The sequence below is a fragment of the Amphibalanus amphitrite genome, unplaced genomic scaffold, assembly GCF_019059575.1.
Source record: "Amphibalanus amphitrite isolate SeventyFive unplaced genomic scaffold, NRLGWU_Aamphi_draft 000784F_arrow, whole genome shotgun sequence".
In the NCBI taxonomy this organism is placed as follows: Eukaryota; Metazoa; Arthropoda; class Thecostraca; order Balanomorpha; family Balanidae; genus Amphibalanus; species Amphibalanus amphitrite.
This window is the reverse complement of record NW_024882278.1, coordinates 163,951-189,361: the sequence shown is the minus strand read 5'-3', so window position 1 is coordinate 189,361 and position 25,411 is coordinate 163,951. Positions and strand designations below refer to the sequence as shown.

The 25,411-nt window shown below is 51.6% G+C and overlaps 1 protein-coding gene across 5 annotated transcripts in view; it reads left to right on the top strand.

The window, feature by feature from the left end:
- LOC122366090 (la-related protein 4-like) overlaps positions 1-25,411 on the top strand; it is a 62,349-nt gene that overhangs the window by 18,131 nt on the left and 18,807 nt on the right. For 2 of the 5 annotated variants that reach the window (XM_043337908.1, XM_043337907.1), the window contains exons 1-2: positions 21-430; positions 17,089-17,359. In XM_043337908.1, coding sequence (XP_043193843.1) covers positions 281-430; positions 17,089-17,359 — 421 coding nt within the window. In that variant the 5' untranslated portion in view covers positions 21-280. Of the gene's footprint in view, positions 1-20; positions 431-13,413; positions 13,466-17,088; positions 17,360-25,411 lie in introns of those variants that run through there. The other 3 variants (XM_043337911.1, XM_043337910.1, XM_043337912.1) reach the window with 2 other exon arrangements.

Here is a 25,411-nt window from a genome sequence, read left to right as displayed (position 1 = left end):
GCCCCCGGCGCGGCAGTGTTGTGGTGTCGAGCGGCCGGGCGCGACCTGCCGTCGGTCGGCCCCCGTGCGCGCTGTGCCTGCGCCGCCCGCTCTCGGCCGCCGCCGACGGAGACATCGATCGCGAGCGCTCGGCCGTCGGTCCCCGCCCCCCGGCGCCCGGGCCGCCGCCGCCGCCGCCGCCATATGGTCGGGTTGCCGGCGAGTCGGCCGGCGGTGCCATTCAACAGGTGCACGGCGATGTCGGCGGGCCAGTGAGCGGCCGGAGCGCGCGCGCTGCACCATGGCCACCAAGGCGCGTCACCGATATCGGCACCGCTCGCCAGAGCCGTGTGTGCACCGCGAGATCAAGAGGGCGCTCGATCGGTGTCTGGAGCCGTGCGGCGTCTACCTGTGCACGGCTCTCTCGCCGCGCTGTCTCGTCCTGCACCAGGTGAGACCGCCGCGCGGACCGCCGCCGGCGAGCCGGGGTGCTGTCGGCACCTCGGGATGTCCCTGGTGCCGTCACGGAGCTGGGGGAGAGGTGTGACACAGGGTGTTTGAGTGTCGCCCCGACCGGCCCGGCTCAGGTGCAGCCCGCTGCCATATGGCCCTGGGTGGGGTCAGCGGGGAGTGGACAGAGGGGCGGAACGGGACGTGATCTGATCGAACAGTGTGCACCCAGTGTAACAGAGCACGCAAATCGGCCCGGTCACCGCACATTAGCGTCCGGAGCCCGGCTTCGAGCTTTTCCACCTTCAGCGCGATGCTTGAACGTCATTCTGTCCTTGTTTTGGGTTTAGAGTCCGATTTCCGGTGTTGATATAATCGCCGCTGTCTTCCTCGGTTCTCTGTTTCCGCGATGCGTGATTCGACGCCATCTATCGAAGGTGTGTCCCGTTCGCTGCTGACGGGCTGGCCCGGTGGCCCAGTGGTCCGTCAGCGCAGCGCTCGGTGCGGCCCAACCGGTCCTGGGGGATTATATGGCGGTCCTGAGAGCCGAGAGCTGCTGCAGCTCAGACGGGAGAGCTGCCACAGCTCAGTGGAGATAGCTGCCACAGCTCAGTGGAGATAGCTGCCGCGGAGCTTACAGGAGAGCGATACTGCAACTCTCTGGAGTATTGCGACGGATGGAAGGAGAGGATGCAATGTAGAGCTCGAGATGTTCTATAAGGACGACTTCTTTTTGGTGGGTAGGGATGCAGAAAGCTTTGGGTAAGGTGGACAGTCGAATTACTATAAGGTGTTTTATGGGGCAACCTGGGGTTCAGGGCTACAACTTTCGCTCCTGTACAATGTAGCTAGGTATATATTGTGATGATATGAAAGCTGTGTTTTAAAAGATATGTTAAATTCTCAAATTTATGGTGGTTCTACGAAGGATTTCGCCGTTTCCATCCATGACCTTCCAAGACGATGATTTGACAATGATTGACCTTCGTTGATTGCTATAAGTATACATTTGGTTTCCTTCCAGTAATAATTTGGAAAGCTAATTACTTCAAATATATTTCGCAGTGTCTCATTAAACCTTCAGTCGTGCTTCGGGACTTTATTATTCCATACGGAGTGTTTCAGTGTCACAGCGGGCGTCTATTCACGGAGTCTATCCAATTGGGAGTGTCTCATCAAGCAATCACTCGTATGGAGATCCCATCAGGCCGGCAAAGCTGCACCTCCGCATTATAATTGGTCACCGAAGACGCGTTTCCTTCCTCGTTTGGGTGTCAGAGCCGCTAGTTTGTCCGTCCGGCCGCCACCCACTGCCGCAGTTAGCGCTGGCTGCTGCGGGGGCGGCCCCACTGGGTAGGTAATGGCCTGCCCACGTGGGCTCGCTGCCGGCGGCACATCGCCGCACGGTGTGAGCCGACCCTAAGTGAATGGCCACCGGCTGTGTGCTGCACCCCATTCAGAGCCGTTTGGCGGCCCGCGCGGTGGGCACTGCGCTTCCGACCGGGGCACGTGTTTAAATGAATGAGTCGCGTTCACGTAATGATGTCCACCGTCCAGGCGCCGCACAGGTCCCCAGGTCATGGCCTTCATGGGTCCAGAGGACTGTGTCCAAGCCTTGACGACGGCAATAATGATGAACGAACGATATTTGATGACGGTCACCTACCTGACTCGGTGATGACTCAGGCTCGTCCGAACCTGACCCGCCTCAGGATGGTTTGGTCGGGACAGGCAGGTGCCATGAGGCGAGGCTGAGAGATCCGCGGTGGATTACCATGACAGAATCACAGGTGGCACTGACGTTTCTCGGGTTCAGACGAAACATAAGTTTCGTATTTCGTTGTTTGTGCGGCATTCTAACTCGAATTCATCGCCTCATGGCTCGTGTGATTTTGCTGCAGTTTAGAGTACGACGGACACAAGTCGAAACGGACGTTCAGTTGGCCGCTATTGGTCGGCTATTAGTTTCATCGCGACTGTGAGACTGAATGGATACTTTGAGTAATTAGCTGACGGAATTGAGGAACATAAATCGTTTTAACGCCAGCTGCCTTAATTGATGCAACTGCAGCTATTTGCTGTTCGCCGTTGAATCGTCTTCATCGTTTTGCAAGCCCACGAAATTTTCAATTGAGGACAGTAAAAACGGTAACGTGTATTTTGCTCTTAATTGATCTCGACGAATGCTACTTAGTGCTCGGGTGCTTTATCTCGAATTTGATTATTATACAGAATTCCTAAAGGTGGACGTAGATTGCCCTATTTTTTTTTTATTTGAGTTAGACCTTGACTGTACCTATTTCAGTTGTTCATTGATTTGTGACTGAATGAATCGCACACCATAACAGTTGGGATTGTATTGGCTAATAGAATTTGGAATATCGCGCATAAATATGGTATTGCAGTAACAGCGGTTAAACTGTCGCTACCACATTATAGCCTCGCTGTTGGTAGTGTTTCCTATTCAGTATGTGGTTTGCGCAACTTCGTGTTTACCCAGTGAGTTCCGTAACGCTTTAAGGCACTTTAGCGCAAACACGCATGTTTTCGCCGTACAGCAAGCCCACTCTGATGTGACACAGTCCCGTAAAAGCTTTTAAGCGGTTGGCATCTGAGGGTGCTGCTGCAATTTGTCGATGTAATGTGGCTCTCCGTAGACGTGAGCTGGGTGTAGGTAGAGTCCGTAGACTGTGTAGAATGTGGAGTGTGCTCGTATGAATATGCATCGAAGGTGCTGATCGTTTGATCGTTCGTCGACCCTGCTCGTTGAAGGACCTAAGGGTCTTTTGATGTGGTTTGTAGATGCAGTTCTCCTACTGATCAGTTACTCCGTGAGCTGTTCAGCCCCCTCCCACTGCGTAGCTGAACCCCCTATCTGCCCCCCCCCCCCTATTCCGGACATCCGGTAACAGTCGACATCCCGTCCCTGGACTGCGACACTGGCGCTTCACACCGAACAATGTAGAAGGTGCGTCATATTAGCTGCTCGTCCCACCGGGGGACCGCAGTGTTTCATCGCAACTGTTATATTTCGTTATTTCACCCGTATCATTGCATAACTAGGGAGTGCTCTTGGCTCCATCCCTGCTACACCATACCTTTCCAATGACAGTGGCAATGACGGCATCTGCCGTTCCATCCACACCACTGCTTGGTTCCAATCTAAACATTATCCCCAGTCTTTGTGTCTTTCCTCGCTCTGTTTTCAGTGCTGTTTCCGATGTATCCGCGAGCTTACTCATTTAAAGATCATCCTCTGTTAAAATGTCAATAGCATCCGATTCATGCATGTTCCCATCTAATTTCCATCGGGTATTTGTTAACCCTGTTGCTCACTTTTCAATGATTACCAGCATCTAACCATCATCCTGCCATTGTAACTCCATCTCCCTGTGATACCATCCAGCCCAGTCCTGTGCACCGTGCAGTATGCACAACTCCGCACAGTTTGTGACGCAGTGACACCGCTTTGTTGACCCTGCGTCCACCCCCGCCGCGGCGCACTATTTTAGCTCGGCCTGTCGCCGAAGCGGCGGTCAGTACCTCGGCGTTTAGAGGCGTGGGGGAACTAATTAAGCCACCGCGCCGTCAGGTTTGGACGCGAGCTGGATCTATTAGTCGCCGGGTGTATTTTTATTGCGCAGCTGCCGATAGCGGTAATGCCGGTAGGCTAAATCTGGGGTGTGTTTTGGAATAAAGGTCGGTGAAAGGGAAAGTTGTCTAACTGCAGTCGGCAGATGGGCCATCCAAGGATTCGGGTTTGCAATGGATCGTCATTGGCCGATCCCCTGGACTGGCAGAGATGCGAATCTTCAGCAATGGGCCACCAATAATCCATCAGTGCACGACAATAAATGAGCAACGTTAAGTTTGCATATTCGTATTTAAAGACATGATCTTGAAGAATTAGGTATGCGTTGAATAAGCGGATTTTGAACATGACTATTTGCTTCTCATGCAGCAGGCATCCACGGATAATAGCGCTAACAATGGCTATAGCATAAGCAATTTACTGTACTTCTTGGCTTGTTTTTGCACGATGCTGACTGCTTGTTGCTCAGAATGTCTTGAGCCGTGGCTATCTGTGGTTAGTTTCTGGAATCACATGTATTTTTACTTGACCGCACTTCTTGCTTTAGCTCAACAGGGCTTTCACGGTATCATTTCCTTCCAGGCAGACGCTCCTGTGTTCTATTGACCGAGTCCGCCACTTAGCGTCATTTTTCGAGGTGACATATTTGTTCGATCGTGACTCGGGGCAACATTCAGCCAACGATCTCGTAACAACACCCTGCAATGCTTGCCTTCCTGTCAGCTGGTTGCCGTAATGTCATACAAGTTGCACTGCAGCATGCATTTAGCATTGCAGGCCGGCGGTGGCACTGTGACCTTTTTAATGATGCACTTGACTTATTATTGCTTAGTGGATCGAAGACCATCGAAGACCATGGATTGTAGAAAGCAGGCAACCATAATTCCTTGAATGTTGGTGAGTGAGGATTGAGAACCGTCATGTTTTTCGGTCGTTTTATTTGTCATGATAAATTCATCCTTTTTCCATGCGATACAATATTAAAGTCATATCCAATTCATCCATTTATGAGGCAATCTTGCACCGAAACGCTTTTAACCTCTTCATGGCGTTCGCTAGCCCGGAGTGACTACCAACTTAGGTAGTTATTAAATTGAATGACTTAATTGGCATTGTTAACTGTTCGCGACTGACTGCCCTGCCTGCACATCCTAATGTGTGTCAGCTTTATCGACATTGCCTCGCGCCGGGTGTCTGTGAAGGCGGCCAAAGACGTACGCTTTGCGCGCCGTTGTCATAGCAACGAGCCAGTGCAACGCATCGTCAGCTACGCCTTTCATTTCTGTTCCGTTTTTATGTTCTTTCTAATGTATCGCGCGCGTCATAGGTACAGTCGAACAAAAGCTTCGGCCGTTACGCCAATGGTCGCCGCCCTATCATTGTAATGCGGGCATGCAGGTTATTTGTTGTATATTGCATTGCCTCGAGATATAGCCATTGTTGTATGGGACATCCTGTGCCATTGGTACAGTCCGGTTATACGCCGTTTCCGGCGGCTGAGACTCGCCTGGATTGACCTTACCCCAGGCTCCGGCTCTGCCAGTGACGTACTCGGCGACCGGTGACGTCAGCACGGCCCGAGAGACGTCGTCGGCGTGTGTGTATGACGTCATACTATTGGTGACGCCACGCCTCCAGTCCGGCCGCCGACCTAGGGCCGACCACGGCGGCGCATCGCCGCTGCCGTCGCGTCGTTGCCGTCGATGCCGCCGCTCGTTGCGTCGCCAGCCCAGGAGCGCTCCCGGGCGCCGCCCGCTATCCCGTTCTCTTCGACCTTCCGAGAGCCAACTTGTGGAATGAATTAACATTGGGAACGTGATGTGCCGCTCGAAGGTTGTTCTGGAGACAGAGACCGATTCGGCCAAGTTGCCGAGCGCGGCGGGATTGTGTCGTCCGTGACGTTTCTCGTGAGGGATGCGCCGGTGGAGGTGGATTCCGCTGAAGGGTTTTGGCGCCGGCCGCAGCCCGGTGGAGTGTTTGGTCGGGGTGCGTAGGAGTGCGGTATCTCTCCGTGGAGCCGAGCCGGCCAGAGCTGATGCAGCTCGTAGCGGTGCCTGGGTGCAGCGACCAGTTTCCATTTCACCCGGGAAGTTTATTCGGTTCGCCCGGGAGACCTGCCTTCAGTTCCGGTTCATAAACAAAGTGGTGGGCGTCCAATGCCGGGCCGTGTTATCTAGGCAGACTTTTTCGTTTAATGCTGTCTGTCGGATATTTATGATCACAGTGATAACTGATAGTATAATTGATTTAATCAACAGACAACACATACTCATGACCCATATTTCATCAAACATTTTCATGCGCTCGATTTAAGCTAAACAAATATGCATTTTCATCGATGTAATATGCCAAACGCTGCTATCCCGCCTGGATCCTTTGAAGAGAGGATGGAAAGTCCTACAAAATGCCTCCGGGAATTAGAAAAGTTATAACAACTTTGAGGGAAGTTGCTATACCTGCTAACTTGTGCACTGGTATGCGTTCACGGAACAATCAAGAAAATGTTTTGAATGTTTCTAATCTTAATTTTAAAACCAGAAACTGAAGAATTTGCCGGATCCGTTTTACTGACTGTTTTAATGATAATTGCTTTCAGCTACACTTCAGCGTGGCCTTCTGAAGCTCACAGTTCAGGAGCTCCACGCTGACCAATCAGTACGAACCACCCCCATCCGATTACGGGCTCACCTATCCGACGGCGGCCGCGCCGTGACGCCTTTGTAACACCGTGACGCCTCTCCGTGACTCCGTGACGCCTCGGTCGTGACGGCTCCACCCGCCGTGACTTTGTTGCCGATCGGTACACTGGCCAACCGGCAGCTCCTGCTCGGTCACTCTCGCCTGTCGCCGGGTGTGAGCAGCGCCATCGATCAGCGCGGCACCGACAACGTCCTCGTGTGGAACGACGTCCCAGGGGCATGGCACGAGCATTAGCTCGTCCAGACGCCACCCAAACAGAAGTGACGCTGGGATCGCTTGGATTTTTAACGGCTGTCGAAACTGTCTGTTGTTCTTAGAGTGAACAGCAAGCGGCCATTCGCAGGACATGATGCTTGTTCTTCGGCTCCGCGCACAAACATCGGATGTTTCTCACCCCTACTTGTTTACACTGATCACCACTATGGGTGTGGAAATGTCATAGGGGCTAGCTGTCCCACGATAGGGGTGAGCCCAGAGCCTTCGTCTTCTCCCCAGCCCTCACGGGTGACGGCTCGGCTCTACGTTACCACCGTGCCGCTCAACTGCGCAGCTGGCCGGCACGGGCCAGATCGAACTGGTCCAGTGTCTCGCGTGCGCACCGCTCCGCCACCGGGAAAGGCGGGGAAAGGTGCGGAACGGAGGAACGGGGAGCACGGAGAGAAAGGAGTGAGAAGGCCAGACTGACTGAGAGATGGGGAGACGGCGGGGGAGAGATTGTAGAGAGGTAGCCAAAAGGTCAGTGGAGAACTGGAGAGAAGTGAGAGAGATTGTGAAGGACGAGAAGGGTTACACGGGAGACGTAGAAATAACGGTTTGGATTGTGCGGAATAGTGAGGGAGGGGAGGATGGCAAAACGGTTCAGGAACAGGAAGAACGACAAAATACAGAAAGATCAACAGAAGTTAGCAACTGCTGCTCTGGGCAAATGATGGCGGAAGGGAAATTGGAAAAAGATCCCGAAGCACCAAAGAATTTAACAACGACGAACGATGTCGGAGCGACGGGGAGAGATAGGAAATGAGTACCTCTCCAGTGATGCGAAACGACCATCTGCTATATGACACGGGTGAGTGCGGATTTCCACGCCGAATTTCGTCGTTCGTCGAGCCTAACGTCGTTACCGCTACGTGAAATGAGCTGAGCGGAAAAACAAGGCGAGGGAGGCTGAGTAAAATATGGTGCCGAGATATAATGAGAGCTGCAGAGTAGGGACAAAGATGGAGTAGGGTGGGCTGCTCTCTCTTTCTCTCTCTCACTCTCTCTCTCTCTCTCTCTCTCTCTCTCTCTCTCTCTCTCTCTCTCTCTCTCTCTCTCTCTCTCTCTCTCTCTCTCTCTCTCTCTCTCTCCGTAGGATGAGGCGCCGGCCGCCAAGAAGACGTGGGTCCCGTCTTACCATCCGGCCTGTCACGAGCTTGAGTTACGGAGTTACGGCGACCTGCGAGTCAACAGACCAGGAACTGAGCGCGGCTCAGCCGGTGACCGGGGAGGATTTGTCCAGGGTCTCCCGGTTAGCTCTGCTGCTGTTAGCTGTGCGGCGCTGGCTGTCCGTCCTGCCCGCCTGTTGCTGGGCTGGGCTCGCTGCCGTTTCGGCCGTCTGCCCGGCTGCAGATCAACGACATGATTCTGAGGGCTTGTTCTGGGTTTTGGATAACGCCATTTGATGTTAGACGCGTCAGTCTGATGTTGGGTGGCGTCTGGTTGATGTTTAATCACGTCAGTTTGATGGTGTCTGTTTGACACGAGGTCCTCCTTCGATTGGGTTTCGGGACGGCCGTACTGATTTTCGTGTCAACCAAACCTCGTGTGGTGTAGTAGAAATCCATGTTATGCCCGGTAGCGGTGACCACCCGTAATCGGTTCCCCATGACGTGCCGCACACTGATCACACCCGGGACCGACCGTGCGCGGGCTGTAGTCGGGTGTCAATCGGTCGCGTGACCCGTCCCAGTTGGTCTCTAGGTCAGGGCAGGTGCAGTGGCGTGACCTTAACAGTGGCCGCTTCACACGGCACGCTGCTCCCAACTGAGTTAATGCCCCTTTATTTAACAAGGTTTATTCTGCGGCACATAGGTGACCGGAACGTTGGGTCAACATGGATCGAGTTGAGCTCATGTCCGTGTCGTAATGAATGACTGCAGCCAGCGGTGCATACTGGACGCAATGCTCCGCTGGTCGGGCGTATAACCGAGTCTGTGGCGGGCACCTCGCTTTCCAGTCGACTCGGCTCCGAGCCGGCTCAGCTCAGCTGCGACCCGGCTCAGCGCAGCTCTTTCATCACAGTAAGCCAGACAAACGGTTGAACGCGGCTGGCGGCACGTGAGTGCCCGCTGAGGCCATGGGGACTCGCCGGTGACGGCGTCACTCCGACGGGCAGGTTTGGTTGGTGGGGTGACTCCTGTGACCCATCGCGCCACCTCCCTATCAGCGGGGGTGGTGCCAGGCGCGGCGGGCGCAGGTGTGCGAATCTCACCGCCGCGCCTTTGGACCTCTCCCGTGGCCGTCCGGGGGTACGTCGCGACAGTGGCTGGGGGTGGGGGTGCGTGACGACACCCTCCGGAGCCAGTCATGCCACCCGCCCCGGTGGGACCCAGCCATCCGGCGACCGACCGCCGCCCCGCAGAGCGTCTGTTCCCGTGAATGCAACAACTGGCTCCGGTCAGCACCGGGCGGAGCCGACTGGCGCTGGCTGTTGCCCGCCATAGAACAGATGGCAGCTCCGCAACGCCGTCGCAGCCAGGTCGATGCCGCGCCGCGATGTCGGAAAGGTGGGCGCGCGCTCCGAATGGCGACAGCCGGTGCCAAAGGTCGTATCCTGGCCGGTCTGATGTCCCGAGAGGGGGTCCGATGCGGTCGGCTGCGGTCGGCTGCGGTTCGGTGCGGCTGGCTGTCGGCTGGCCCGGATGGCGGTGAGATGGATCGGAGCCGAAAATGAACCCCTGTGATGAAAAACGGCGGAGGAGATGGAGGTTGAGCTGGTGGAGTTGAACTTAACGTGGGATCATGTGCACGTGCAGAAAATCGACCCCACCCTGGCGCTACACGTGCATGGCTGGCGGTGCACACCTGTGGAACCGTTCGGCGTTCCCACGACCGTCGCCACTTTCCTCGTCGTTCCATGAGCGCTACTCGACTGAACTCCCCGCCGCCGCTGACGACAGAGCCTCTCGGACTCTGCGGTTCTCTCGGGACTGCCCACGAACCTGGAGCCCTCAGCGTTACCAACGGAGCTCTGGTCTCTCGAGTCGAGGCACCGCTTTCGTGGTCGGCACCTCATCGGCCTGCATGTTTCAGAGGCAATAGCCGCGCGGCGGGCGCCCGCTCCGTCATCGGCATATGGTGCGTGCCTGATTGAGGCGGGCAGTAAAGGCGCTCGTTATCGTGGCAGTTTGTCGGGGGAGGGGGCCGTTTGTGGCAGGGTACGCCTGGCCATACACATAGTGTACGGCATTGTCCCCAGCCGTATGTACACACCGTGTACCTTCCGGTTATGCTGTCCTCCGCCATACACACCAAATTGCTTTACCGTACGACGGAACTGTAACAGTGCAGCGATTGACCAATAAGACTGCGATGAAGGAGGGCTGTTTTGCTTGGTGTATCGCTTTTTATTTGAGCCATGCCTTGGTTGGAATTACATTATAACAACACTGACAACGCTCCAATTAGCGCCCACGCTATCGGTATTTTTACGTTTATGATCTTATTTTTACGTGCGAGCACTTCAACGTACCGCATGTTGCAGTCCCATAGTTATCTAAGCTTGTACCAAACGCTGGATGTATTGTCATCGCCAGCGACGGGAATCGCCAAAAGACGGGTTTTTTGGCGGATGCCCCTCTGGGATCCGCCAGTCCAAGGCAGTACATAAAGGCAGCGCCAGTCCACAGGTCTGGGACGCATAGTGTATCCGAGTACGGGAAGCAGTTTGCCAGGCAGGTGTCTCCGCAGCTGCTTCTGAATGGGATAGGCACTGTTTTTGTATTCGAGGCTAATGGGTCTGTTGTGAAAACACATTACCGGGTGAGAAATATTGATATTTTGTAGATTTTTTTCCTACGTTGAACAGCTTTCTAAGCCTGACGGTTTAATCCAGTTTTTTTTTTTTTTGGGGGGGGGGGCAGAGTGAGATGCCTACTCGGAGTATTCGAGCGACCCCTCCTTCCAGGACGTAAAGTGCAGGATATTTTTATAGTAGGTATGACTTCCCTTTATGTGTCACCCTGCATGTATTAAATTTTCAACAGTTCCGCCCATGGGCCATGAGTACTTCGGTCCTGCATTTAACTATGCCTTGCTTGGTATATTTCCTAATGCAAATGCTTCGCTAATGATCCTGAATAGTTAATAACTGCAAACGTACCCGGTAAGCCACTATTACTTTCCGTGTCCCCAGACTATCGATCGGCTATGTCTGCATTGCTCCATTTCCCCTTTCCCAAGTGATTCGAGTCACATCAGATCCGGTGACATCGCCGTCGGTAGGATATGCAGGCATTAATTCCCCCTAAGTGACCTGGCAGTGTTTGCGTATGACTGCTTGGGGTTGCCATGTAAATTAACCGTGAATATTACAAGAGATCTTGATGCTGGCTTTAATTGCCTATGTCTTTCACACACGTGACAGCTCTGCAAAACCGCCATAAAGGCACTTGTCCACATTCACTCATGTAATCTGACAATAGTTCTGTTTGAACGTGCAGTTCGGTTTGGGTTAATAATCATGCTTACATTAATATCTTTCCATGTTCCACGGCTCGGATAGATACTGCCTTTAAACATTTGTACAAACATCTGCTATTTTGTCATGCATGCTCATTGACATGTGATGTCATAATCGCAAAGTCTTCCGGAAGACAAGCTTTTCGGTTTACAGCTGAGAAGCTGTTTTGAGGACTGCTGTTTTGACGCGGCAGCTGGCTTTGTCGTATTGCTCAGCATTGCTGAATTCTGGAAAGGGTCGGTTGTGGCGGATTTCCTTGGACCAGTCTTTCAGTGAAGGCCATCGGGAAGTTAACACCCCAAAATGTCACACTTGTGTGGCCGGAACATGGCCCTCCCTATCCTTGCTGACGATCTGTGCCTCCTTGTCTCACATTGTAAACGGACTCGACATGCCACAAATACCTGTGGCGCCTTGGCTGCATCTGAGTTGGTTTGTCGCCGACTTATTTTCGAGAAAATATCAAATCAGTTTTCTCAATGGGGCTGACAGACTGCCAAACGTCTGGGTTTTTATTTCCATTGGAATTGCAGCAGATCGGGCTTGCAGTTGGGTTTTGCCTTACGGCGGTGCCGGACTTGCAATAGCAATAGCTCCAGTCTCACATGAGTGACTGAGTTATTTTTAAAGCGCTATTTCAGTAGTCACGAAATGTTTTTCTCAGTATAAGTCGTTCTGAATTAGACCAGTTCCTTTTCAAAAGCAACGTCATATTGAGTAATTATTTGTTGACCTTTGATGTAGGTATGCTAAACCCAATTTGCCAATGTTGAATGTAAACCAGATAAATGACTTGAATGCTTCTGAAGAATATTTTGGAGAATACTTCTGGCATAACACCAGAAGCAGCGCTTATAGATTGTCCCAATGCCTTATCAGTATTGCAGGTAACACGGTTACACAACAGCGCTATTTTGGACTGGTGACCCTCCTTATCGGAAACGGTGGTGTTTCTAGCTCTGCAGAGCGATTTGTGATGAAACGAATCAAAATGCGATTGTGGTTGGCAGATGGGCTGATGCGCGGTTCCTTTATGACTTATTTACGTTTCGGCTGTCATCGCCGCTGCATCGCCATCAATTGCCTGTAAATGATCTGCGTGTGCGAATGTCCTTACCGATTCATTCATAAGGAACAGAAGAACCCATTCAAAACCATCAGGTGTTAGTGTATGGTTGTAGGTCGTTTGATGCATAGAAGCTCTGCCTAGTTTATTTCATAGTGCCCACAACACCGTTGGTTTCCGGTGTGAACGGAATATTTGCATCCAAATGCGATGTTTATCGCGGTTTCGGTTCCATGTGGCTTAGGCACTGAGCCGCTGGTAAACTGATGTCCTGAGCTGACTTTGAGAAGCATTCCGTTCCGGACGCAATGTTGTCATTATCGGCCTGAGCCCTGCAAGCAGTTTTTTTTTGTAACAGCTGCTCGTGAAGCTGACCTGATGGGGTCAATTTTGCACTTGACTTGTCCCATACGTGCACGCAGACCATATCTTGTCGGAGTGGCCTACTGGACGTACCGCGATAAATTTCCGATCTCATCAGGCGTGTCGAAATGACCCACAAATGGCCACTTCCCCTGTCTCTGCCGCCGTCCTCGGGCGCGGGCCCGTTGGCTACCGGTGGCGGTCGGCTCCTGACGCCCCCCCCCCCCCCTGGAGCGCGTTTGAACGGCGCGGCATCGATCCGTAACATTCCTTGGTCGCCGGTGTGGCACTATTGTCGCGCCGTCGCGTCCCCTGCCGCCCTGTGCCCCGTCTCTGCCTCTGCCCCCGTCCCACCGGCCGGCCGGCCGGTCCCGGCGGCTGGGGATGGTCCGCTCCGCGCCCGGCCCAACCCGCCCGGCCGCGCGACCGGCTGGCGATCACGTGCCGGGCGCCGGCGGCACGGTGCGTGTGCGTGCGCTGACCACGTGACCGTCTGGTGGGCCGGGGAAGGGTGCGCACTGCGCCGGCCGCCGGCCTTTCGGTGTTTGTGCGCCGACCACGTGGGATGGCCATGGTGTGTTCTGTCAGGGCCAAGGTAAGGTCAGCGACGGCACGGCGCGGTTTGCGACGATTCTGGTGACAGAGGATGTGGAGGAAGAGTGTGGGTATGTGTCGGTGTGTCGGTTATTGGTAAACGTTTGTGTCAAGATCTTGTTGCCTGGTTTGGGCTCTGGCACCGGTTTTCGGGGAGGTCGAGCGGCTCAAGGACCAAGCGGCTTTATTGATCAGCATCGTCAGTCGGCCTAATTCTTCCCTGTGACTGCAATTGCATCACCCTAATTCTACACGACATGGTTGCATCATTCGTGTACCGTTGTTCTCATCAGCGCTCACTGGCGTGCCCACCATTTTCCACCAGTACTCCTAACCGTAGGCTGTTTCAATCTTCATATTTGCAGGAGGCGAGCAACGAATTGGACCGTCTTCCGTTCTCGCTCGTAGGTGTGCGAGGCTCATTTTGACCTGCCGTTACGTTCCATCTGTCTCATGGGCCGTTGGTGGGTGGATGCTGGACCTGTCTTCCGGGACAGTTGGTCAGCGTGTTTGGCACACGCATTGCACGATATACCTACTCGCTGTGTGCAACTGCACAAACGCACGCCACACCTCTCGCCGTTCTATCGCTTTACCCCTTTTTACACCACTTCGATTCGTGTCTTCTGTGCTGTTGGTTCGTATGTGTCTGTTTTGCCTGATTATTCGGTCTGTTTGCTTCCTGCGGTCTGCCCGTAGCGTCTGTTTTATGGTGTGCCCTCTCTTTTCCGTCCCGCGCTCACGGAGCCTGACATGTGATATGCAGGGACCGACTGGCCTTTTGCTGCTGTCACCCGGGCCTCATTTGTTGGCGCAGTAGCCCGTTTTTCTGCCTTCCGGTCGGTACCTGTATTTGTGTTCTGTTTGTTTATTTATATCTGCTATATGGTGTGGCGGCAGTGTGTCTGATTCAACGTCCGCTGTCGTTTCCAATGTCCGCTGTCAGCCTGGTCGGCTTTGCGTCGGCATATGTCAGCTGTCGGGTTCAATGTCTCCTGGCAGATTCAATGCCCGTGATCTAGTTTGTTGTCTTATCTGCTGTCCGCTGTCTGGTCTACTCTCTATTCCAAAGTCGGCTGTCTGTTTTCCCCTCTGGCTCGTTGTCTATTCTCCTCTGTCCAGTGTCCACCGTCCACTGTCTGCCCCTCACCGGCCACCGTCCCGCCTGCGGCCACCATATGGTCCGCGAGCCTCGTCTAATCCGCCGCCGTCTGGTCTGGCCGCCCTCCTGTCTGACGCCGCGACCGTCCGAGCTGGTTGTTTGCGCCGCCGCCGCCGGGTCCGAGGCCATTACAGGAGACGTACCCCCTCCCTCCACATCCCCATTACCGGAGACGACCCATTTTATCATTATTTCTGGGGTATTCTTGGCCGCGCCGGCGGTCGGTTTAATCCGCCGGGCCCAGAAGCCGTCAGGAGGTGATGTCTTGTCGGATCACACAGACGGTCAGGGGGTTCTCTCTGCGCAGCGGAACCTTCGGAGGTCTCTGGCGGTCACCGGGTTATCTCATAGATGGAAACAGGGTTCCTCTTCTCAAGATATTCACAGGATCCTTCTCAAACGATCACGGGATTCTCTCAAACTCTTCCATTCTACACTTGAGATCTTGGGGCATTCCCTAGATTGTCCATGGGTTCGTCGTTCATGGCCGAGGTTTTCTCATACTCTCCCAGACAGGCATGTGATCTCCTTCGAGGTAGCCACTGGGTCCTTGCGGAATTTCTCGGTGCGAGCTCCTGGCCAAGCCGTCGCGCAGTGTAACAAGTGGCAGATTTGCCAACCGAGCTGCTTGTGACAGAATGTTCCTCGCTTGACCGCTTCACGGCCTTCGGCGCTTTGGCTGTGAACCACCGACCGAAAAACTGTTACCGTTTTTTTTTGCAGTGAATAATGGAAGTGTGAACGTTTGTCTAGGATGAACTAGGAATACCTGGGGGCGTTCATTTGAGAACACACGCGACATTTCTAACCCTGCCTGGTCGGGTGTAGTTACAGGCATTAACCCAAAACATCGTCAAGCTGGCAGCTTGGTGCCAGGCGCTTTACGGGATCAAATATCGGGACGTGTGAGTTCTGCTGAGCATGATTAACTGACCTTAAACGTCAGTAGTGCACGGTGTGGTGTTTTTGGCCGCACACTGCGTCATTTTTTCTCAGCTAAAACATTGGGGCATCGAATTACATTGGATCAGTGGGTTGCTAGGTGTTGCTAGCTTGGGAGCGAACGTGCATTGTCACATAGTATCGATGACTAGGTTTTGGGGCGGCTCGTGCGCCGCTAAATTAGTTTCAGCTGCTATGGAGTACGCACGCCATGTAGCACGCTTCTCTAGAGGAACAGTAGCTGTTGACAAGAAGTTCAAGTCTTTCCTGGCTCGATCGTTTCTGCCCGGTAAGATGAGCCGCCGTGACTTGTTGGTTTGTTCGCGGCTCAGAATTGGTCTGAACGGGTTTTTATTGGTTTGCTTTGTGGTGCATTACTAATTCTGTTTTATGGAGCTGATATCCGCTATCTGTATGCTGAATTATGCTGTTGGCCAGCGATTATAACTTAATGGCAACTTGGGAATTCTGCAGTGAGGAACTGCCCCTGACGGCCGGTTTTGGCGTTGTTTGGTGATTTTGAACGCATGGACGGCCACTGCTCGCGAGCGGCGATTCCATTCCTGTCGGCAAAGTTGCCACCGGTTCAGTGGGAACAGACGCCGGGGCGGCGGCACGGACGCTCGTGATCCATGACTGTCGCGAGTTCTGCCCATATCCAAGACCCTCTGGGAGACCCACCACTTACACAGGACCCCCTACGTAAGCCACGTCTGTCCCCCGGTGCTACCCCGACCCACTGACCGGCCTGGTACCGAGTGTCTAGACGGAAACCCGGACGGCCGCAGGCTGTCCTGGCTGCACAGTCAGAGGTGGCTGCATTCTGAATTAATGCGATTGTTGGCTCAAATTCGGGACGTTATGCTGGAGTCACCGGGTCGATGGGCTGCCTCGAAGTTGTCGTGCCGATTCAAACTCGGTAATGTTGTGGTGACAGCTCATAACTCGTATCGGCATTCAGGGCATGGTGTGTCAGCGATCGCAGGCACAGTGACCAGCAATGGGAGGTTATTGACATTTGGCAGCCTCCTTTATGCCGTAGGATGCTTTAGGTCTAGTGACTATGCAGGTCTTCCTTACATGGTTGAAATTCTTTTGGATCTCTATCTAATGTCATTATATTTTCTTAGGGTGTGGGACGGGGATGTGTGTAGCCAGTGACGTATCTCTTCTAGCTTTTATGTGTTGCCAAATTTGCACCATTCTCCCATCTTCGTGCGTCTGTCACGGGTTCACGAGGTGACGAAGCCGTCTCGCGACCCCGCTGCCGGTTCCTTGAGAGGTCATTGAAGGCACACCCTTGATCTCTTTGTATTGTTGTGCTCGTTTAGGGTGTTTGCATTTATCTAAGTTTCCAGTGCCAGAAGGGTTTAATCACGGTTTCCTCTCTCTTTCTCCGCAGATATCCTCGAGACTTCCTGTGCCGGTGGTCAGGGGCTGACGACTGTCTCGCTCTCTCCCCCCAGGTGTCATCGGGCGGACATTGGCTGACGACTGTCCCTCTCTCTCTCTCTCCTCAGGTGTCCTCGGGGGTGCCGGCGCCGGCGGCCGGCCTCAACCCGGAGGCGCACGTGTTTCAGCTCTCCTCTGCCGGCGGCGGGGGCACCTCGGACGCCGCCGCTGCCGGACTGGCCGCTCCTGCCGATGCTGCCGTTCATATCGCCGTCCAGGGCTGGGACGGCGACGGTACCGGACTGGCGGCGACGGACCCCGCGGCGGCCGCGGCAGCTGGATACGTGATGACCCCGTCTGACGGCGCCTCCTCGGTGTCGCCGCAGTCTTCAGGGGACGGTGAGTGCCGAGAGGGGTAGTAAGGGAGTGCCGAAAGAGGTAGTAAAGGGGTAGGAAGGGCGCTACTAGACGCTGCTGAAGGGAGTGGAGGTGGGAGACACATCTGAGGAGGGTGGTTATGCGAGTGGTAGAAGGGAAGGTGGTGGTGTGTAGGAGGGATCCCACATGGACCGAGAATGGCTATAGTGGGAGGACCTCGCCCAATCTGACTTTGCAATTAATTGGGTTTTCAACGTAGACGATGCTTTAAATGGACCAACCCAAAATGGGGCTTAGTCGCCGGGGAAGCTTGTGTATGGCTGAGAGAGAATAGCTTTAGGTGCGACATTTCATTTGCCTAGTCGATCGCCTATACAGCTCTTCAAGCACCATGACTTTTTGATTCTTCAGCGAGGTAAGTGCGAGTGTATTTGAGGAAGGACGGAGTTCTGATCTGAGACTGGAATCGGCCGTTTGTCGGTTAAACAGCTGGTTCTCGCAGGTCGGCGGTAGCTTTGCTAGGAAGCGAAACAATATGAGAGCCTCAAATAGAGAATACACAGAAACGACCGATTATGCATCTACGCGCCAAATGAACCAAACCTTAAAATAAGTTAAACTATTATTTCTTCATAGGCTGAAAATAGACGCAATGAATGTCGCCGGAAACGGTGCCGGTTTGTGCTGACGTTTATCTCTGTCGTTAGAGCTACAGTTATTAGCTGGCATTGAGCATGGTCTGCTGTGGGAGGAAAAGCTTTTACCCACCCTCGCATAAGACTTCCTGATAAAGCTATAGTTGATCTCGACGTCTCGAGGGTTTTATCCGTCTGTCAACCTGTCTTCTTGTGCTGAATGATAGGAACTGTCTGGTGATTTGCTAAGTCGCTCTGTTGTACCCAAGGTGAATAGAATAGCGGAACAATCCCAATAACCCTACCTAACTGGTCTAGTGTGGCGGTGATGGAATATTCAATCCCAAATACCCGTGATCAACTGAAGGCTCAGTGAGATCATAGCTGCTGTGGCTGGCTGTCGGCTCAGAGAACTGACTGTGTGAGCTCAGGGGTCACTCGACCGTGACTGGGGGCAGTCACACGTCAGTTACGGCGTCACGCAGGTCCCACACGGGTGGCACTAAGGTGGCGGATGGGACGCGGCGTCACTTTAAATAATGGAATCATGGGGGGTTGGGGATGTTTGGCCACTGTTGATTCTTCTTGGGGGCAGACACAGTCACTGAATGGGAGTGGTGCAGCGTTTGGGTAGATTTGTTCGCGATGCTGGTTATTGGTTAAGTCATTAGACAGAGCATGCACGGAGTGCAGTTAGCCTGTTTGGATAGGGAACTCTGCACTGTGCAAGTTGTCTATGCTTCCTTGGTCATTTACCTCGCCCATTGAGTAATCCTATCGCACCGGTATTGTCTTGATGTGGGCGTCCCAAACCCCGAGACGTTTGATTCTTGGTGGGCCGGTTTCTAGAAGTGTTGCGGCTCAGCTAGGTGCCCTTTTATCCTGATGCAGCAAGGCGACTCGCTATGAATATGAATTGTAGTGATTGCGGATTTCATCGCATTATGAAATAATGCAACTGTTTTCCGCGGCCTTTTGCATTTTCTATGAGATGGTAGTGATTTTGTCGGGGACCACTCGACACTGACGTGTTCGCGATCAGACTGCAGATTGTCGCCATCCTTCCAACACTGGCCGAGGGAGAGGCTGTTGCAGCCTCTGTTTTTTTTGGGGGGGGGGGGGGGGTCACGGCCTCCTGCCATTGTCCGAGGAAATGCGTCTCCGTCTTCCTGCCTCTCTAGGCCGCCGCCTCCACCCGTTTCCTGGTCTGACGCGCAGCGGCTGAACCATTTGCTAATGAGATTCTTCATCCCGAAAACATTTCCAACAATCGTACACAATTAGGGGAATAAATATTCCATTAGGCCTAGGTCTTTTCAAGCGAGCGGGAACGTTGTCTAGTCCAACATACTCGTGAAGTCGACCTTGGGAGTGTTTTTGTTGCGTTTTCCAAACTTTTGGACTCGCGGTCCATTGGTGGCGGAAATTGAGGCTGGTTAGCAGTTAACCGGCATTCAGGCGACCATATTCTTTTGTATATGCTGCATTTTATTAGCTCAGACCATTCAGACTGATTAATAAAAATGAAAATGGTTATATAATTTGCTCACTGTAGAGATGCGTGCTTTGAGTTAGACTTAAATCCACTCAATGTTAATTGGATGAGACTTCATGCTGTGGCTGAATCTTCAAGATAGTGGTAATTTCGTATCAGTCTAGCGCATTCTCTACAGATCCCTCCGTCAGTGACACAATAGTTAGTTGGTGCAGTCATTTATCATTTGTTTTCGATATCGCTGCGCCTGTAAGAAACAACATAGCCATTACAGTAACGTATGGCCGCATATTGGTCTGATCACGAAACCAGCCTGCTCTGTTTTGCATACCGGCTTCCGATATTCAGGGTCTCGTTTCGTGTTCCGTGACCTGAATTACCGACAGCTCCCGTGCTGTTATTTGCCGTTCCGGTAAAATGCGCGTGCGATCTGTGCGCGTACGTCCGGAACGGGCCCGGCCTCGGGCGGGGTGCGCCGTTTTTGTGTGCGCGCTCAAGGCGCATTCCTGACGGTGGCGGGTGCGTGACCGAAGTTTTCAGCTGTGACGCGGAGCCGGTGGTTACGGGAACATGCAAGGCCGACCCCGGTTATGGGTGTTTGTTGGGCCACGAGTCAGCTGGTAATTGTAGGTTTAGGTATTACGTGGGCTAGATGTGGGTAAAATTGTGAAACGTATCTCATTTTTAAACCATAGAGCGAAGTGAGTCATGGATACGAATCGCGGTGCTGGCTTCGCTGTGCGTGGTTGGGCTCGCATGCACATTCGTACACACTATGTACACATGTCGCTATAGTTATACTAACCTAGAATAAGCAGTGCACATTCCCTCCCCAGAGTTGGTCTCGGCAGCTTGTTCAGCTACTCGAGCATATTTATTCATTGTTAGAACAGATGTCTTGGTCTCTGCTCAACTATCGCATCGCATGCCGAAAGGACAGCGGCTTTCATGACAATCAAATGTGATAAAAATTTAACCTGAGAGGTCTTTTTACAGCCAAACTGAATAATATTGGTGCATAAACTGTAAAACAGTTAAAGGAAGGGTGCCACCTTCCGAAATTTTTGTTCTATGAATCTATTTTACTTATTTGAATTTTTAGACGTGGTTAGCGCGTCCACAATATACAAAAAACCGAAACATTGCATTTAATACATTGGCCAAAAAAAAGATCGTTGTTTATATCACCACTACAACTCAAGGTCGTTTGATGTGGCAGCTAGGACGGCTGGCATATCCTGTTGTCATGGCAACATATCATTCTGCCATTTGCATTGATGGCGCAACTGAGACAAAAAGATGAACAAATAAAAAGGAAGAAGATAACATGATTTGAACTAGTTGTAGGTAACCAAGTAGGTAACTGTTGGCCATATTTCATCATCAAATAAGAACATCAAATAAGTCGAGTAAAGGTTTTTCCTTTACAATGCTTAAGAGATCTATGGAACCCTTCACCCTTCATGCAACTTACTAGAAAAACTTCCCAATTAAAATTTTAAAACTTAAGTGTATACCATAAATAAAAAATATACCCTTTCAAAATGATAAAACATGCTTCAAAAGTATAACTTTTATACATACCTTTGCTGATTTCATGTTTTATAAAATACCCTTAACACGACGAGGAAATAGTGCTGAAGATTTTTGCCTGCCCGAATGCTGGCAGCAAAACTCGCAAATGATAACTTCACGTGCGGATTCAATGCTGACCGTCTCGAGCATAGGTAAGTGAAGCCGGTTTTTAGGTTCATGTGAGGCTAATCTTGTAAAAACTGCGTTGTGTCCAAAAGGTGGCACCCTTCCTTTAAACTGCTGTTTATTATAGACATCAAAACTGGTTCAATCTCGTTCAGTGTAACGGAATGTTGATACCTGACATTTCTTTTTCCTTTCTTCTCGACAGTAAAAAGTCTGTATCAGACGTGCTTCCTCATTTTTCCTCTTCTTGTGGACATTCGAGGCGGTTCTCAAACGTGCTGTAGGAGTGTATGACAGCATGCTAGCTTTTCCCTGTCTTTTCGCATCTCCAGTGGATATTTATTCAGCTTTGCCGAGAGCCATCAAAGTTTTCAATAGTTCCGTCTTAGTCGGCGGATGGCTGTCCGTTTTTCAGCATTATTGGAAGCTGCAAAACATCGTGTGAGCATTTCACGAGAGGCTGTCGCCGAAGACTGTCGCTGGACACGCCCAATAAACCCAAATAATGCGTGTGTTTTGGTGTGGGTTATAGCGATCGGTATGGGAGAGAATCAGCGCTTCGTTGCTTACACAGTGTCTTCGGTACTAATTTTCCCTCCTCTTCTAATACCGATTGCGCTCCCTTACGGAGAGCTTCTTTGGCTGGCTGGGTGCCGCTGCCCCACAGTGATGCAAATGGGGTTCACGAGTGGCCACAAATACCCAAAAGTCAAGTTTACCAAATAGAGTTAATTGCGATATGGCCGAGTAGACAAATGTTTGGGGCATCTGAAATCACATGGTTTTCATGTTTTTGTCAAAACCGGCCTCGTGTATAATCGTCAGAAGTCGTGACATTTTCTAGGTCGTAAAATGACGGGCAGACGCTCGCAAGTTCAAACGCCGCTGGTTTGCGTTCATTTCGTACAAATTTAAAAAAATAAGCATAGGAATGACCCCCAAAGCCTTCTGCTTCTAATGCCGGGTCACAAAAAGCCGTATCTCATTCGCTTTGGCGGTAATCTGACTATTTATCATCATGTTGCAATCGCAGTTTTTTACTAAGAAAAAAAAATGCTTTCGTTTCACCTACAGCACCTATCACAGTGTGTGCCCGTTAGTCCACTATACCATAGCATTCCCTAATCATTTCTGAGTCGCATCGTGAAAGAATTAAGGCGCTAGCACAGGGCTGACCGGCGCTACAGAGGTTTTTGTCCGGGCGGTCGGGTGCCGCAGTGGGCGCGCAGTGGGCGGGTGGGTGCCGCCGCGCGGCGTCCGCGGCGCGGCGGCGCGGCCGCCCGGGCTGCCCGCTGCGCCGCGGCACCCGACCGTGCCGGACGAAAACTTCTGTAGCGCCGGTCAGCCCTGTGCTAGCGCCTTAATTCTTTCACGATGCGACTCAGAAATGATTAGGGAATGCTATAATATGGTGAACTAACGGGCACACACTGTGTGAAGTGCTGTAGATGAATTGAAAGCAAATATTTTTGGCAAAAAACTGCGGTTGCAACATGATTACAAATAGTTAGCTCACCGCCAAACCAAAATAAATACGGCTTTTATGACGTGGCATTAGAAGCAGCAGGTTTCGGGGATCATTTTCATATATAATTTTTTGCAGTTTGTATGACATGAACGCACGCTAGCGGCACTTGAATTTCAAGTACCTGACAGTCATTTTACGACATCGAAAATGTCTCGACTTCTGACAATCCTACACGAGGCCGGTTTTGACAAAAACATTAAAATCATGCTTTTTCAGATACCCCAAACATTTGCCTGACTGACCATATTACGATTTATTCGATTAAGTGAACTTGAATTTTGGGCCTTTTTCGTATTTATGGCCACTCGTGAACCCCATTTGCATCACTGTGTGCCCTGGCTCTGAGCTGGGAGAGCGACTGGGGTGCCCCAGCGGAGCGGCTGACTGGGGTGCCCTGCTGACGGGCCTCCGCGCGGGCTGTCTGCCTTGACCGAGAGGCGTGGGAGAGAGAGGGAGAGGCTAGACATGGTGACGGTCGGTGCAGTGGTGGAATCGGGCGAAAACTTTCCCCGGATAAGCTTCGCCTTGCGTTATTGAATGAGGACGCTCAGCCGTACGTTTCCTGTTTCAATATTTTTATCGTTGTTTAGAAATTTCAAAAACTCCCATTCATGCATTCGCTCAATTTACAAATGCGTATCCGCTCTGACGTCCCCCGAGTGGCAATTTACTGGGTGATCGGTGTCGACGAGCCCCGTTACTGACCAGTGACCACCGACCGACGAGTGTCGACGAGGCACGTTACTGACCACCGACCGACGAGCGGGCCGCTGTTGCGTCAGACGCAATAGTCTGTCGCGCTCCAAAAATAACTCGCTCCGGGGATGTTTGACGCTAGGGGTGGTATTTCTTCTCTCTTGAATTGTATGGATGGTATGTAATAACTTGATTATCGTTCTTCTTTTCAGTCCCAACTAAACGCTGGCACTAAGCGCGTCATGTACCTAATGGGCAGCGAGGGGTTCGGTGGGGGTGTTTTTTTGTGTTCCATTAGCACCAGCGCTTATGGGCTGTGTTGAGTCATAACATACATAAGGCATCGAAGTTTTGAAGTTACGAAGTCCCCTTGGTACATGTTTTTCCAAAAAATAGGTCATGACCCTTATTGTGGTCAGTGCCGTCAGTGCACTATGGCGTTAATTACGGGCCATTAAATAATCTTCGAATTTTTCTTAAAAAAAAACTATATTCATGCATTTTAGTGGTAGATGTGACCTCCACGCTGCTAAACGCAGCTCTGGTGTCCCCTGCCAGAGCTGGGGGGGGGGGGGGGGGGCGCACCCGAAAATGGTCGGTGTGCATTTTTACCGTACACGGACATAAACGTGATAATAATGCTAGAAATTATGTCTTTAAATGAGGTCCTGGGTTCTGAAGAGGAGCGTGCACTTGCTCTCCGCCCTCTATGGCCGCCAGGCGATAGTGGTGTGGCGATGGCTGTCATAATGTTAGTAGCTTTTCTGGTGTACCCCTGGCCCTGCCTTTCTGGAATTCAGGATTTGGACCGCGTATTTGTGTCAATGGTAATTAAACTTACAATTCAAAATCCAAGCTTTTCTCCGTGCAGGTCCCGGCAACGCTCAAACTGTATGGACCTGGGTGAATGGACGCGTTTACATAGGTTTTTTTGCAAGCTTATATCTCCGTCCGTGATGTTGCAAAAGATGCCAATGGTGCTTAACAATTTACAAAATGATCCCCTCTAAATATTTGAAGACCACTGCAACGAAATTATCGCCAAATTAACGAGCTAGAGCCTCGTCAGATATGCTATATGTAAACCGGGTGTGTTGCGATAACCAAGATAACTAGGCAAAGTGGCGGCTCTCTCACGTGGCGTGTCCGTTCACGGCGAAATCCGCCAGCTCTGGCCTGGCCGATTCGTCGGCGGCGGATGCCAGCGCCATCTTACGTCGCAGGGCCAAAGCTGTAGAGTATTGAGCGATGTTTTTTTTCATGTCCTTTACTGGATATATGCACGATAGATGCTATCCAGCCCATCTTCATCCGAAGCAAATGTCAATATTCTATGCCATGAGCCCTTTTTCCATTGAAAAGGACCCGTGCCATCGCCTTTAGAGGCATCAGCGGAGGCTATCTGTTACTTTTCACTCCTATCTTGGAATGTTTTAACAGATAATGCTTATTTTACTGTCCGTGTTTTTACAGACAAAATCGATTTTTATTATTACTTTATTGTCATTTGAAGCATTAGAGCATTAGAGCATTTATCTTTTTCGGTAGTCTCTGCTCGGTGACATTTCCCATCACTACCCACAATGCATCACTTTCACACATGCTGGTGGTAGCCATTTTGGGAGAGTGAAGTTTTCCGGGGAAGCGTGGGTCCTGTTGCGAAAGGGTAAGGCGGCGGATAATTTTCTTGAGAAACATTCTCTAATTTTAGTAATAATGTGTAAAACTAACGTGGGTTTTTCTCGATTGTATTGTTGTGATTCTGTCTGCACGCGTTTTCCCCTGTCGCCCATATTGAAGCCTTCTGGGACTGAAGCGAAAACATAGTTAGGTGAAGCCTATAATATGTTTGTTTGGCGATTCACATGCTGCATGGATCTCATTAAACTGTGTGCTACACATCTTAAACACAAATATCTGGTCATATTCGCATTTAGAAATTAAAGCGTTATTCGCAGACTCGGGTGGGCCAGTCAAAACATTTTCCCATTTTGTTTTGCAGCTGTTTATAGTTGAGT